The following is a 16,389-nucleotide window of genomic DNA, read 5'->3' on the forward strand; positions in this document are numbered from 1 at the left end:
TAAAGAAGATTGCAGAGATCACGAGTCCATATATGACAGTCCCCTAGTTGGTCAATGTAGGGTGTTGTACATGCTAGGAGTGTTGTACATGATAGGAGTGTACACAAAAGAGCTCATGGTGAACAGGCTATGTTAATTGGTTATCAGTGCTTAATCCTGGAGTTAACTTTGCTTATTCAAGTTACACATCTTCAACCATACTGTGATACCTGGATTGGCACACAACTTTTGGTACACTCTCAGGTAATAGTCACCATGGAACTTTGCTTTATTGTTCTAGTTCAATTGGCGGTCCTATTACGAACATACTCGTAAGATGTTCTAATGCTTTTATGTTACACTATACCCAGGCATTTGTGCTGCTGCACTTCTTCACTGTTTCCATGACTGATGCTGCTGAAAGCACAGTCAATCGTGCGTAGTAAATTCAAGGAATGGATCCAGAGGGATATTCTTCTGGAGGGCCCAAAAATATTTTTAAAAATCAAATACTTGCCGTCAGCAATATTTTCTGGCTGCTCCCTGGCATAACCGCAGTGGAACAGGGTTGAGGATTTCCTGCTTTCGTAATATTCAGTAGTGTAACTGTCACATTAATCTGATTGTAAAGTGTGGACCAAGGCAAAGGTTGCTGTAAATGTAGTTGGGATCACATTAGGACACTGTGAAATACTAGACTTATAGGAGTTGAGGTTTCCACCCCATTTTATTATTCTCTACGTTTCTGGTAGCATACATGGCTAATGGCAGTGAACAGTAACTGCAGAAGGGCCATCACAAGTTCCATACAGTGTAGTGTATGTGATGCATGTGATATGCTTTATCGTCAATGTTGTCAATGGGCTGTGTTTGATTATTATAGGTACATATATTTCACTGCCCCTGACCAGATGAAGGCTAGTGCATGTTTTCTCGTGTGGTTACTTGTGTCCACATGCTTGCTCTCATGACCAGCGATGACTGAACTTGACTGGTCTGGCTTCGTTGAATAGGGATAGACAGTGTCTAGAGGAGACCACTTACCTAGTAGGGATGCCTGTGTGTTTTGGGGATAGAGTGTGACTAACTGGGGTCCATACAGGCCCTGGTGGGGGTGCCAATGCAAACGGAAATGGTTGTGGTGATTGTGCTAGATGGGAGTAGGTGTAAGTGATGGGAGTGAGTGAGATTGAGATGGGAGTGAGTGTGAGTGGAGAGGGGCGGGGGCTCTGGTTGATAAGGTGACTGATGGGGATGATAGAGATTCATGGTCTGACAATGACTGATAGGGCAGTCCTTAATGGGAGTAAGTTTGACAAATATGGATGATTGTGATAAACTGAAAGGCATGGCAGGGGTCGGAAGGTAACTAGAGACTTAATTTGCTTTAACTGAGCTTCCATAAGTTCTATGCTCAGTAGCAGGGCAAAACAGTAGAGTAGTGGATTGCTCTAGACTGTTGTAGGTGCATCAAATACGACCACTCTGCCAAGGGGATGTTAAAAACAACTTTCACTCATTCTAGAATTCAAATCTTTGCCAAAAAGCCTTGAACTCTTCCTGCATGTGTCCGCCCATTTTTTCTTTTTAAAATATAACATCATTCCCAGTCTCAAGAAAAGGTGATTGGGTTGTCTCAAACTTGCATCAGTTGGCCAGAGCTTGTAAGATGTTAAGGAGGTCCCTGAGAAAGAAACTCCATTGACGCCAAAGGGTTCAGGCCTTGGTCGTCCTTGAGCGTGCAGGACTATGGGTGACAGCACTATGAGCTTGGGAGCTCTCGAGGACCCGCTGCCCCACCACCCTCGGTCAGAGACCCTTGCAGCTCTCACCCTCGATGAACGGCCTCCTACAGCGGAACTACAGGCGAACATCCGCCCATATCCACAGCAGCGTTGAGAAAGAGAGCACTGCACTAATTGATTCATAATCTGTTAATGGAAATATAAAATATTAATCGCAGGAAAACCCTACACTGATTCCTTCTAACAAAATAGTATTTTTCGAGAGCACGTAAAACAAGAAACACCATTGAAAACACACATTGGCAATGCAATAGGTGTTGATGCTGAACATATAAATGGGTGCTGTGCTGAAACAAAGTGCGGCGCACGTCTATGGCAAAAGTTACGCGCATGGCGGCTCATGAGATGTGTGTTTATGAGATTTAACACCTCTCTCACATGGCGGCCCATAAGATTTGTGTTTATGAGATTTAACACCTCTCTAGATCTGTGCACACTATGTGCTATAAAACATGCGCACACTGTGGCACTGACACTCAACCTAAAAAATACGAATGTCTAAGTTGACTGCCATACTCCACCCCCTTTCTGCTCCCATAACAATGCTTTTCAGGTCTCGCCTACGCAGCGCGCATGCGCTGCATAGGAAGAGACCTTTAGAAATCGGTCCGGTTTTGCAGGTAAAAATGTGCATCCGTTGCATTGCTTTGAATCGCAACGTGTGCCCGTTTGGCGATTTCCTTGTGGGAGCGAGCGGCGCCATCTGGTAGCAATTATTGCGCTTGCTCCCGCAAGGGAAACGCTGCCTCCTCTCGGCCGCACTCCCCCCCACCCCCTACTTGCGCGAGGCGCGCGCGCTTGTTGTTTATTATTTTGAATGCCTTGTACCATTTCCCCCATTCACCAGGCTGCGGCACTTACTTACTTTGTACCTACTCCCTGTGGGGGGTGATAGTGGATGATGGGGATTTTCTATTCCTGCGGTGAACAGTTACCATAAAAAGTTCAGGAACCCTTTCTTTTATTGACCGCTTCAGAACAGTGGACACTACAGCAGCATGTTTGGTTGATTTAGGACAAGTGCTGCAAACTATAGACGTGCTGCTAAGTCAGTCCTGGAAGGGCCATCTTATAATGCAGCACAGTTTTTAGGATTGTCTCACATACTAGACTGTATGCAGTTAGCTGTCACTCTCTTTACAGGGGCTAACTCAAATGGGGCTGTGTGTAACATTAGTCAGTGGGGGGCCCCAGTCGTGCAGCAACTGGCCTCGTGGTAATGATGCCTTGATTTTTTGTGGTTTTGGCACGACCTGGAAGATATAAAGGGGACACTCAAAATCTACACACATTCCCAACCCAGTGAGCTTGCATTTTTCTGTGCTGTACAGCAGCTTTTCATACACCAAGTTCAAAGGGGTATTTATATTATCCTCCATCTCTCTGGATGCTGCAGCTTAGTCAGTCCCTTTAGCATCACAGGATAGTCCTCTCCTACATGAGGGGAATATAAGTAAAACTAAATTGAAAAGCATAGTGGATTGAATGGTAATAGTACGAATCACAGATAACAAATTTTGCATAAATGAAATCGAGATCTGTTGAGTTGGTTGTTGGTTGACAGTCAGTGGCCAGAGGCAAAAAAGTCTTCTATGTTTTTTGACAGTTTGAGGGATGAGCTCATAGACATTTTGGCTCTGGTTGTCAATCAACCACTGAACGTAACACACGTATTGAGTTGACTCATAACTACATCACAATTTGACTTACCACAGAAGGTAAAAATAGATTAAAATGACACACCGCATGCACTAACTTCTTGCCTCTGTCGAAGTAGGAAAAGGTAACACCGATTTAAGGGTCTAATCCCCTACCAGAACCTATGCTGAAAAGCACTGTGAGGTTACTTCTCAGCACATTGCAAAGGGAGAAGAGGTAGCAGAAAAAGTGTTGTGTGCATTGTGAGGCTGAAGGTCACTTTCTTAAGCACTGCTCACAAAAACCAAAATCCTTTAGCCTATGGCGGGACATTCAGTAGATAGCATACTATAGTTTGGTACTGCCTATTCGGCCATTGTTGTTTCCTTATAGTGGGCAGAGTTTGAAAGGGTGTCTGTTATGGAACACTTGGGTGCCGATCACGATCCGGTAAAAAAATTCCCCGTGCGACTCGTATCCGGTCTTTTTACCGTACGAATCGTACAAGTGCCGTATGAACTGGCAATCACGATTCGCATGGGAAAAAGACCATACGAATCGCATTGGGAATAATTCCCCACACGTCCTCGGGTCGGAAAAAGTGTCCGACACGTCCTCGTACGATTTACCGTACAAACGTGAAAAGCGAAGTCCGACCGGGGAATCACGATCCGTCCCGGGCGTCCGAATGTACAACCGTATGGTTAAAAGACCGTCCGCACCGAACTCCTATAACAACCATGGAGACGTCCAAACAGGTGCCCAGTACGTGCCGTACCCCCCCCAGCACCCGCATGTACGCGCCGTACCCCCCCCAGCCCCCGCATGTACGCGCCGTACCCCCCCCAGCCCCCACATGTACGCACCGTACCCCCCCAGCCCCCGCATGTACGTGTCGAACCCCCCGTGTATGTACACCCGAGTACGTGTCGAACCCCCCCGTGTATGTACACCCGAGTACGTTCGAGTCGTACCCCCCCCGTGTATGTACACCCGAGTACGTGTCGAACCCCCCTGTGTATGTACACCCGAGTACGTGTCGAACCCCCCGTGTATGTACACCCGAGTACGTTCGAGTCGTACCCCCCCGTGTATGTACACCCGAGTACGTGTCGAACCCCCCCGTGTATGTACACCCGAGTACGTTCGAGTCGTACCCCCACCCGTGTATGTACGGTGGTGGGGGGTACATACACGGGTGGGGGTACGACTCGAACGTACTCGGGTGTACATACACGGGGGGGTTCGACACGTACATGCGGGGGCTGGGGGGGGTACGGTGCGTACATGCGGGGGCTGGGGGGGGTACGGCACGTACATGCGGGGGCTGGGGGGGGTACGGCGCGTACATGCGGGGGCTGGGGGGGTACGGCGCGTACATGCGGGGGCTGGGGGGGTACGGCGCGTACATGCGGGGGCAGGGGGGGTACAGCGTGTACATGCGGGGGCTGGGGGGGGTACGGCGCGTACATGCGGGGGCTGGGGGGGGTACGGCGCGTACATGCAGGGGCTGGGGGGGGGGTACGGCGCTTACCGGGCCACCTACTCTGGTCGTTTCGCGCCGTACTTCGCATTTGCGGCACTTTTTGGGTGCCGTGAAAATATTGCCGTCCGGACTGCTGTCGGTTCGAATCGTAATTCCTGGGTCGTGAAACGCTGCCTAGAAGCGTCCCGACGTCACGTCGCAGCATTCCCGGATCACATTCGTATGCATATTTTCGTCGGTCGGTGTTTTTTACGATTCGTACGGAAATGGTGTTTCCGTGCGAATCGTAATTCCATGTTTGTAATGTTTTACAACCGGGTACGAGTCGGACGGAGAATACGCTCCGACCGATGGTTCGTACCCGGTTTTTACCGGATCGTAATCGGCACCACAGTAGCCATAGGTGGCTTTTGTGATTGTTTTTTGTGATCACTAGTTCTCCAAAAAAGTTGACTTTCCTGCAGCCAGGACTATGCATGGAGAGCATGGAAGGACTGCCCTATTGTTAAAGCTCTTCTCGGATTAGAAGTATATTTGCTTATTAATATGACCCTTGTGCAATTGAAACGATCATGCTAAGATGTACAGATCTATGTTTTCCTGACATAGACTCAACTAGGTCTCAACTAGGTCTCAACTTAGCGTCGACCCGACTTGTTTCTTGGGCCAGCCCTATTATTCATCGTTCATGCTATTCATTTTTCATTGACGTCGCACGCAACTAAATGTGTTTGATTATTTTGTAATGATACGTTGTTCTTCGAGAGCCTCAAGGACATTCTTCAGTTAAACTGTTGCAATCCAAGACCTCTTCCTATTCCGTTTACTGTGGATCTATTCATGCATGAGACGTTTCATTGTTTATGTAACCACATGTATTATTTACCTAGGGCAAATAAGTGTTAGGATGGTCTTATTATGACATTTTACACTGCTGTGTTTTGATTTTTCGATGTATTGATACATTTGCTCACCCTATGCTGACTGTGCAGTGTGGATTGCTTCCCATTCTAAAATTTATTACAAATGCTCTGATGTTAGGGGTGAGCCACATATACTTACATCTACTTAATTTGTTGTACACTCAAGAATTAATCTATTTTTCAGACTTTGCTCATTGCTTTATCTATTTTAAATGCTAAGAACCTTCATGACAATTGATTTCTGAATTCTATGACTGATTTATTGAGACTAATTATATCTCTGCCTTCTGTAGCACACTTCTTAAATAAACCTTCATGTTTTTCTATATTACTGATCTCGAGCCCTTTTTGAGTCAGGCCTTATTTATTGACTGTTAATTAAAATGCTGTTTGAATCTCATCTTTAGGGGCACATTTCCGTATCTAGTTTTGAGGACAACACCGTTACCGACTTCTCTTAGGCACTTCATTTCTATAATGCAAATTATCAGAGAGATAGCACAGACATTATAATTAGATGCGCCAAACTTTCCCTGACAACAGACTGAAGTCAGACAATGTGATGCGATAGATGCACCCCAGTTTCACATCAAATAATGCATGCTATGGACCACAGAATATGTCCACACTATTTGGTGTATAATACGAACCTCGGTGTTTAAACCTGCTTACTCTATGAAACTCTTCTCATGGGACTTTCATTGGCTAATGCTTCTTTAGTGAGTTTAATTACAATTGCCCATATATATATATATATATATATATATATATATATATGTATATATATAGCAAAGGGAGATTACAGATGCAAGTACCTGACGAATATTCAGATTTACTGAATGTATTCAACAGAGTAAAGGGTAAAACATTACTTCCAGACCGCTTGTTTGATTGTTCGACTGATCTACTACAATTTAATTGTTTAGTTGCTTTTACAGAGAAGGAAAATGCATATCTCAAAAACTACATGGATGCCAGTTTAAACAAACATTTACAATGCAATAGGTCTCGCAACTGCGAATTTTGGAGCTATTGGCATTGTAAATGGCAATGCCTTTAAAAAAATTAAAAGCCATTGTTATTTACAGTAACAAAAGCAACACCTATTGCATTGCATAGCGCGGTGTCCGTGAAGATGGCGCCGCGCTCATTAAAGTAAACAAGCATTGGCATACCCAATAGGTCTCGCTTTTGGGACGTTATAATTATTTAATTATGCAGCACAATATCCTTGGTGCAACAACATCAACTGTTGCATGGCTAAACACTTATAAGATCCCAAATGCGAGACCTATTGGCTATGCCAATGCTTGTTTCCATTTTCAGCGCTGACTATTGGGAATGGTTGATGCTACCGAAACACTCCAAATAGCAACGTAACTCAACAATACAGTTTTACAACTCCATAAATGTAACGAGAGACATCCGTGCTCGCAAACATGGAAGGGGAGGAGTTTTCATCTGAAACTCGAGCACAAGCAACTCAAGATTATTTGGAAGATGAATGATAGGGAAACAACAAATTTATTGGTAACTAATAAAATGAGCAATATATATCATGCAGCCACTTGTTTAAACATGCACACGTAGGGTACAGTACACATCCCAAGCTTCGCACAGCACCATATGTCACTTGTAAAGGTCCTTCTCACTCACCTTAGATATCCCAAGCAAAAAATAAAAAGAGTGGTCAACAGGAACATATTACCACTTGCAGCGTAAGGTACTGGTAGTTGGCCGGTGCTCCCGAGTGAAACACGGAAGTGGTGTAACGGGAGCACCAACCAATGAGGAGCCAGCAAAGAAGACTGACTCAGTAGTTGACCTATGGTAAGCAGCAGGCAGAATTACATGCCCTATACTGAAACAACACCTGGTGACCCACCGCACTCGGCAGCCCTCCGACCCCCACGGACCACACCAGAAACTTGGCATCGTGCTCGACACCTCCCTCTTCATGAACAAGCAGGTCAACGCCATCACATCCAGCTGTTTCAACACCCTCCGCAGCCTCTGAAATACCTTCAAATGGATCCCCCCAAAGTCAAGGAAGACAATCACCCACGCTCTCATAACCAGCAGATTGTACTAAGGAAACACCCTCTACGCCGGCATCAACGAGTCTCTACTCTGCAAGCTCCAGACGATACAGAACACCGCAGCCAGACTCGTCCTCGGCATCCCTGACACAAGCACATCAGCCAACACCTACAGAACCTCCGCTGGCTCACCTTCGAGAAGAGAGCCACATTCAATATACTCACCCACGCCTACAAATGCCTCCACAACATAGGACCTCAATACCTCAACGAGAGATTCGCCTTCCACATACCCAAACAAAACCTCTGATCCACCAACCTCACCCTCGCTGAAACCCTGTGCATCCGCAGAGCTAGAACAGGGGGAAGAGCCTTCTATTAAATTGCAGCCAAGACCTGGAACAAGCTCCCCATCAACATAAGATGCGCCCACTCCCTGAACACCTTCAGAAAGGCGCTCAAGACCTGGCCAGAGACCCCCACAGGGGAGTAGTGTGCTTATAATTTCATGATTGATTGATTGATTGACCAGCATGGCTTCTGGTCTCAAAAGCAAGCAATTCACTGATAAGAGACTCCCGCCCCCTTCAACATAAACAATTATTATCAAGGATCTTTGACATTACAAAGGAATCTGCCTGACATTCAGAATTTCAATCATGAAGTTAACTGTCTCAGCATCCAGGACATCAAAAATGGCAGAAGGTCTCTGAAAGACCTTTGCCTGTAGGACTTTGGTAGAAGCATACAATCGCCCTCAAGGCCTGTGAGGAAACCGGTCAAAATCCTTAAGGATCTTTGACCCACAGCCCAGCACTGGCTGTTTATATTTTTTTTTAAATCCCTTTTTCTAGACAGTTGAAAAGCCCAAAATGGAAATAAAATGGTAATTAATGTATAAGTCCACGCTAAATTACACTTTAAACATACTGTCAAATCACAGGATCCCACTTACAGAGAAGAAATATTGAACATCAAGCTGACAGAAACTATCAAAAAAGGAAGAAAAAAATGGCGCGTAAAGCACAAAAAATACTCACAGAATTAATTTCTCTAAGACAAATCGTTGACAGGGCAAGTTTTATTTTCAAGGACTGAACTCAAAGCAAGTAGAAGAGAGGGACTGAGGTACGGGCTGCCACTGTCCTACTACATTCGATGCTCATAAAACTCGTTTGCTACATTAAAATAAAAGTGCAGTTTTGCTTCTACACAAAGCCTATCAAAAACATCCTAGCATATTTTCTCATTTAAAAAGGTGAAAATAAAACAGTATTTTCAGAATTGCTTGTTCATATGTTTGTAAACCAATTTTTGTATTTTACAATAGATTTTTCATGTTCATTAGATATGTTTTCATTAAAAAATATTTGTTTTAAAAAGAGTTGCATTTACGAAGTTATTTAGGTACAGAGTTTTAGCTCACGTTAAAATGGTGGTTCAGGATTCTGACCAGATATGAAAACATTCAGAATCTATCAATTCAATTTATACTATTTTATTTATTTATGTTGCACAACATATGCCAGAACGTAACCCTATCTTATCGGGGCCTACAAATAAAACAATACATAATAAACAAGTTGCTTACCTGTAACTACTGTTTTCCAGCATTGGTGTCTTTTACCGATTCACACACTCAATAGAGAGTGGCCTTGCTCCCACCATCCCAGAGCTTGATACTGCTTGCTACTATAATTCAAGCAAGTGAATCTATGAAAGACCCACTGCTGGAGAAGAAACAAGTTACCTGTAACTAAAGTTATTCAGCATTGGTATCTTTCCTAGATTCACACATGACCTCCCTCATCCCCAGTGAGGCTCACCTACCAAATAAGATCCTATTCACACACAGCTGCTATGGAATCTGAGGTATGGTGGTCTCTGGGGTGGTGGTGTTCACTGTGCTCTCACATCATTGGCTGAAGACCAAACTCTTTCCAAGAAGGTGACTGTGCTACTAAAACACCAATGTTAGAGTTTTTTTCAAGCTCTGTTTAGCATTATACTGCTATTTTAAAGTAATGGTGGGACTTCCACACCAACAATGGGAAATGACTCTAGTATGTGAATCTAAGAAAGATCCAGTGCTGGAGAACTGATACTGAATGGATAAAAGACAATTAGAAAACACATTACACATGGAATAGGATAGCAGGACAGAGAAAGGGTAAATCAGTGCCGCAGACAACATTTAGTCTATGAGAAGCATATAGTTGGGTTCATTAATTGAATAAAGGCAAATAGAAAGCTACATTAGAATGTGGATATATTAAAACGAGAAGTTGAGTTAAATCAATGATAAATGGAGCATTCAGCTCATAAGGTATGTTCTTTCCTTGACTATCGCTAGCATGTAGTCCCATTTAGGAATTTATTATATTTTAATGATGAATTGTAGGAAACATAGTCCCTATTTTCAATATCAACCAGTTTTCAAAAACAGGTACAACAGAAATTCCCAAAACGTATCTGTGGTTTGCTACAAATGGGAAGCTAAAGAATAACAGCAAATAATCTCACCTCCAGATATGACATAGAGACGGAATAGATGATGTTGTCACTGGTTGCCTCAATGGATTTAAAGAGGTCGTTTAGAGTCTGGATGTAAATCCCTGGCTCACTGTCCATTCCAAGCATTGTGTAGGTTTTACCTGTACCTTTTAAATAATTAAAGAGAGAAAATGATAATTATGCCGGTAATACATTCTACCTTCATGTAACTGATGGTGAAGTAATTTCCACCCCCCCCCCCCCCCACACTTCCTTTTTGGTGGAGGAAATGTTTTTGTACAATCCAGTCACGATTTAGTACTTCTTTTGTAAAGGAGGTAATTACATATATTTGTCCTGGTCAATTAGACACCAAATTTTCAGGTGATTATCGGATACGACTTGTTATGAAAAACTGAGTAGCAACCCTATTGGTCAATTGACAGACACAATTAACAATCACCTGAAAGTTTGGTAGTGAGGCCTAGGATTCCAAGCATTTACACATTACCTAAAGTTCACAAAAACATGCACTTCCCTCCCGGCAGACCTATCACTTCTAGTATTGGAGAGCAGACTGAGAGACAGTCGCAATATGTTGACCTATTTCTTCAGCCGTTGGTTCGTAATCTCTCCTCTTTTATTAAGGACACCGAACATATTCTCAGCCTACTATCTGGGAGGAAGGGATGAGCTTGGCTACACTTGATGTGACGGCATTATATACCAGCATCAAATCGGATCTAGGGATACTGGCAGTCAAAAGATATCTGAGTTCCAGACCAGCAGGACAGTGGGAACATATGGAAATGATAATCACTTTGATAGACCTAATTCTCTCCAATAAAGTATTACTTTTCGGTAAAGATTGGAACAGACAAAACAAGGAGTTGCCATGGGCTCCAGATTTTCACCATCCTACGCCAATCTCTTTATGGGATGGCTTGAGGATGAGTGGATCTGGGGTCCAAGGGGCATGAAATGGTGTGAATGTATTATTTACTTGGGCAGATACATTGATGACTGCATTATGATTTGGTTAGGGACAATGGACAACTTAAAATTATTTTGTGAACATTAAACAGTAATGATATGGTTATCAAATTCACCTATCAATACAGTATGTCAAAGATTGAATTTTTGGATTTGGAGCTTTTTATTGAGAATGATCAGATATAGAAAAGGTTGCATCTGAAACCAACCTCTTGTAATGCCGTGTTGCATGCTAGCAGCGTGCACCCTAGACATCAGATTCAAGCAATTCCCTTTGGTGAACTAGACAAGGCAAGGAAGAATTGTAGCAGTGACAGAGAATTTTTATCATGTATGGATAACATAAAGAACCTTTTCAGGGCAAGAGGCATCAAAACATATACCATCATGAATGCTGAGCGTAAAATCCTTAGTCAAAAGATCAGATACCTTAAGAGATAAACAGAGAAAGAACAGGAAAACAATGAGAACGAGAATGCTTACTAGTTACAATGACATATCTGAGGCACTGAGGAAAAGTATGCACAAACATTGGCATATTTTAAGCTCTGATAAGACCCTTGAGGAATACATAAATCATACACCTGGCATCACTTACAGACAAGGGAAGACATTAAGAACACAATTAAGTCTGAATTATCCCAGACCAAAACTGACTTCAACCTGGTTGACCCAAATAACAATGGAGTTCCATAAATGTGGTATTTGTGGTGCTTGTAGATGTGCTATGGGTAAAAAGAAAAACTTTCAAGGTGCGGATGGCAGATCATTTGATATAAGATACAGTATCAACTGCAATACAAAATATGTGATGTATATATATATTGGAGTGTAAATGCAAACGTATATATGTTGGCAGCATCATAAGAAACCTCAAGGAAAGGATAAATTGACATATCAGGGCAGTAAAGTACCAGGACGCAAGATATTCAACGGTCATACATATAATGGAATGCAATGCTCAGGGACCATACAAACATTTCACCTATTTTGGTATGGATCATGTGGAACTAGACCCCAGAGGGGGCAATAGAGAACTGATTTTAAGACGCAGGGCAGCTTCCTGGATCATGCGACTTAGAGCTGTGAAACATGGTTTAAATACTGATCAATAACTACAGTATTTTCTTGGTGAATGAATATATGTATATATATATATATGAGGAAATGTTCTGTGAAATACAATAGGCATGCTTTGCACATTTATATTTAATAACACCGTGGTTGATTTTATTAACATTTTGATTATCATACATTGCATATATACATATATAACATGGTGGTTTACTACATTATTTTCTTGATCTACCGTAATAAGCACTAACTATGTACATGTATCTAGCATGACCTATGTGATTATGGAGAGCTGTATACTTAGCATCTTGTAACTGGGACGAAATGCAGTATAATATATCCTCATAGCACTACACCAATTTCGCGTGATTACTTAATAGGACCTTGTGGAGCTAATATTCATTTTGACAGACAAGAGCTTATTTTTAGACCACATAGATAACATCAGACATACTTGGGAGGTGCTAGAATTACATTACAGTCGACTTTAAGATATGGATGTCGACTTATTTTGGTAGTATGCATCATCACCCTCACACAGTTTGGGCATCATATATACTATTGTTATAACGGACTCCTATAACTAGTATCACCACATATATTGATGTGATATTGGCATTGGATTAGGGCTGCATGCCGGTTAGGACTATGCACCTTTTGGAATATTCATTCCGTTTGGACGATATTTTCAACATGTCTAATCACCTTTCTAATATGGCGCCCAAATTAAACTATTTGAGATTATTTTCGTACTTCATTACTTTTAAAATACTCAGTTTGGATATACACTGTTCCAACATTTCTTTTCTCAGGATGAGATTTTTATGATTAGATATGCAGTATTATGCAATATTCTAAATATCTGTTCCTTTCACACGTTTGGATATACTTTGTTCCCAAAAATTAAATCTATCAGGAATGTTGATCTTTCCCACAGTTAGAGTCCTAATACCACTTTATTAGTTGCCTAAGAGTTAGTTGCCTTTCCAACATGGCGTTGGATGCGGTCGCATTGGAAATACGTTACAGTTGCATGTCGGCATGACGGTTAGACGCTTATCAGGAGAGAGCGTATATTCCGCTAGGACTCCATACGGCGGGATATTGGAAAGCCTTGGGACGCGGATTGGCGTCTTTGTTGCAGGTAAGGAAATCACTGCGTACATTGATTAGATTTAAGTAATCCTGAGACTTAAGCACCCATCTGTGGTGTTTGATTTGACATGGGCACAATTTTTATCATAGATTCCAGGGATACAGAGGTCCTGAATATAGTGAGGATTAACACTCAGTGGCCAGATTAAGTTGGCCAATTACAGCAGATACTGATACAGATTTTCACAATATAGGAAAGATACTTATCTTTTGAAATTATATTGAGTTTGGATTTAGACAGTCGTAAACTCAACTTCCCCCTCTCGTGTTCTACATTACATGGACATTATTTTGAATTCTATTTTAGAACTTGGCTACAGTGGAAAGTGATTTCACATATACACTGACCTCGTAATTGATAGATGGATACAGAAGATTTAATTGGTTGATACCATATAATGACCTTAAGGTGAGATTATTATATGGATATTAATGATCTGACTAATGAGGGACGATGCTCTAATATTAATATTAGCATTAATATCAGTTATTATTATCACGCAGAATACCAAATACTGGTGATATTGCAAGAATAACCAGTGTGGAGGTAGGCTGTTTTAATGAGTTCCTATTTACAGGGTTTATGTTTAAGTTCTAGTTATTTTGATGCAATTTCTGAACTTAACATAATTATACCACTATATATGTTTTAACAAGCTGCTTTACAGAAAGACAGGTATGCGACTCAGGTTTTTGTGTGCTACTAATTGTGGAGCACTATTTTACACATTTGAGGGATTATTTATTGGCCCACAGGGTGGATGTGTCTGTTCACTCATTGGTATGAGGTGATATATGGATATACTGCGCAGCGTCCCACTTTACTTCACCATGATGTGGTTGTTAAAATTCATGCAATGTATAAATAAATATATATGTATTTTCATTTTTTAGGGTCAAGCTTAAGTTGAGTTGACTTAAAAATCATTTGATTTGGTTCTCACAAAGCACCCTATACCATATGTCATATGGATGGTTTTGGTTTCCCCTGTACACATGTGCATCCTGTGTGATGTTGTTTCACACACTACAATTAAGTTGACATTATTTTCCAGCCCTGATGAAGTCGAAGGGAACACCCTAGACGAAACACTGGACAACAAAAGAAGAGAATCTAATCATGAAATGTGTCATAAATGTTGATTTAATATTTATGTAATTGAATCAAGTGTGTGCTCGGGTTGTGAGTTTACATTAGAGAGATCACTTGTGGTCGCATTTAAAGGTGTTGGGTGATTCCCCCTTCCCTGGAGCACCACGTCTGTATATTACATGTGTTCTTGACATTCCCGTAAAGAGTGAGCGCCAGGTCCACCCGGTGCATCATCACCCTCAGTGTATCAATCACTCAATTCTAGTTCAAGCTCACGTCAATTCTCTCTTAAACATTTGATACAGCCCCTCATTAACAGCCAATTACTTTATCTTTACTTACCATAGCAGTATAGAGTAAATATTATCAAAGACTACTGTTAATATTTTACATTAAAATCAAAGGTGTGCCTAAAAAGTATTTTTCTTACAGTAAAGGTAAACTACTTTTCCAGACAATAGTCACATCAAGGACTATCCTCAATAAATAATCAAAAGCAATCTGTATTTTGGTACCCGCAACTTGAAATCATTAGATTTTAATGTACCTGTTTGTCCATATGCGAAAACGGTTGCATTGTATCCAGCAATTACTCCATCTATCAAGGTTTTTGTGGTAGAAACATACACTTCTTCCTGGAAACAATAAAGATATCCTGAATATCTGAGGGCCTTCTAGGCAAAACAGTAGGAAAAAAGAAAACAGACCCCCTACAAAAAGTACATGTTGTCCTGTATTTAGACCTGTCAAGCTCGCTGGTATTTCAGCTTCTAAATTGTCAACTGGAAAGTAAAAGAGCTTCAAATATGGGAACGTACTTAAAGTAGCACAGTCAATAAATAAAGAATGCATGGCCATTTCTACCGTTGCTCTAAAAACTAAATTCATTGCCTGACCAAACAAGACATAACATTTAGAAACAAGGCGTTTACAAGGGTTAGTTTCCTAAAGTTAACAGCTTATATTTAGGCACAGGTAGTCTACTTAGGCAGTCCGAAAGCAAACAAGGAGGCCCTTTTGTGCGCAGAATGCATCCGTGGTCTCAACTGCACATAATATTATTTTTCACTTTTATTATCAGTAAGAGGTGTTCCACAATCACAACAGTCTGTGTTTCGAGAGCTTTGTATCCAAATGTGACTACATTGTACACAGGTATGGCATATTGGATTTTAACCAGTATGCTCCTGAAAGATGGTGAAAACAAATGAAGAATACTATGTATAGGAATGAGTGAATTCACAGTGAATTCAAAGCCTGACCAGTGACTCACAACACTATTTAATTCGGCACAATTCCCTCCTCAAAATACCCTCTACACCTAAGTGTACCATTTGGAGATGAGGCAACTTCAATTGATTAACAGAGAATTGCTTTCCTTCAGCAATGTGAACAATAAAAGGACTGACACATAAGAATGTGGTGTGGGTCTGTCAGTTCTTACTGGGAGTAGGTGTGGTTAGCATATGGCTTCTGTTGCTCCCACAGAAATTTCCCTCATATTTAGAAGGACATTGCCTGAACATTACCCTATCTTGGTGTCCATCCCTGAATCCTGCCTCTTTAATGGCAACTAGTGAGGAGAGGGGACTCTATGAGTGTATCCTTGTCACTACCCATGTGACCAAAACCCTTGTGGACTCAACTGATATGCGTATTGCTAACTGTGAATTAACATATTTTGTTGATGGAGCATGTTGTAGATACAATG

At 41.7% G+C, this 16,389-nt stretch overlaps 1 protein-coding gene across 1 annotated transcript in view; it reads right to left on the reverse strand.

Moving 5' to 3' along the window:
- LOC146796583 (kinesin-like protein KIF19) overlaps positions 1-16,389 on the reverse strand; it is a 1,608,680-nt gene that overhangs the window by 1,099,408 nt on the left and 492,883 nt on the right. Inside the window, exons 5-6 of the mRNA XM_085629222.1 lie at positions 15,226-15,313; positions 10,394-10,530 (exon numbers count right to left, since the gene is read on the reverse strand). Of these exons, the coding sequence (XP_085485348.1) occupies positions 10,394-10,530; positions 15,226-15,313 (225 nt within the window). The remainder of the gene's footprint in view (positions 1-10,393; positions 10,531-15,225; positions 15,314-16,389) is intronic.

The sequence above is a fragment of the Triturus cristatus genome, chromosome 10, assembly GCF_964204655.1.
Source record: "Triturus cristatus chromosome 10, aTriCri1.1, whole genome shotgun sequence".
Lineage (NCBI taxonomy): Eukaryota > Metazoa > Chordata > Amphibia > Caudata > Salamandridae > Triturus > Triturus cristatus.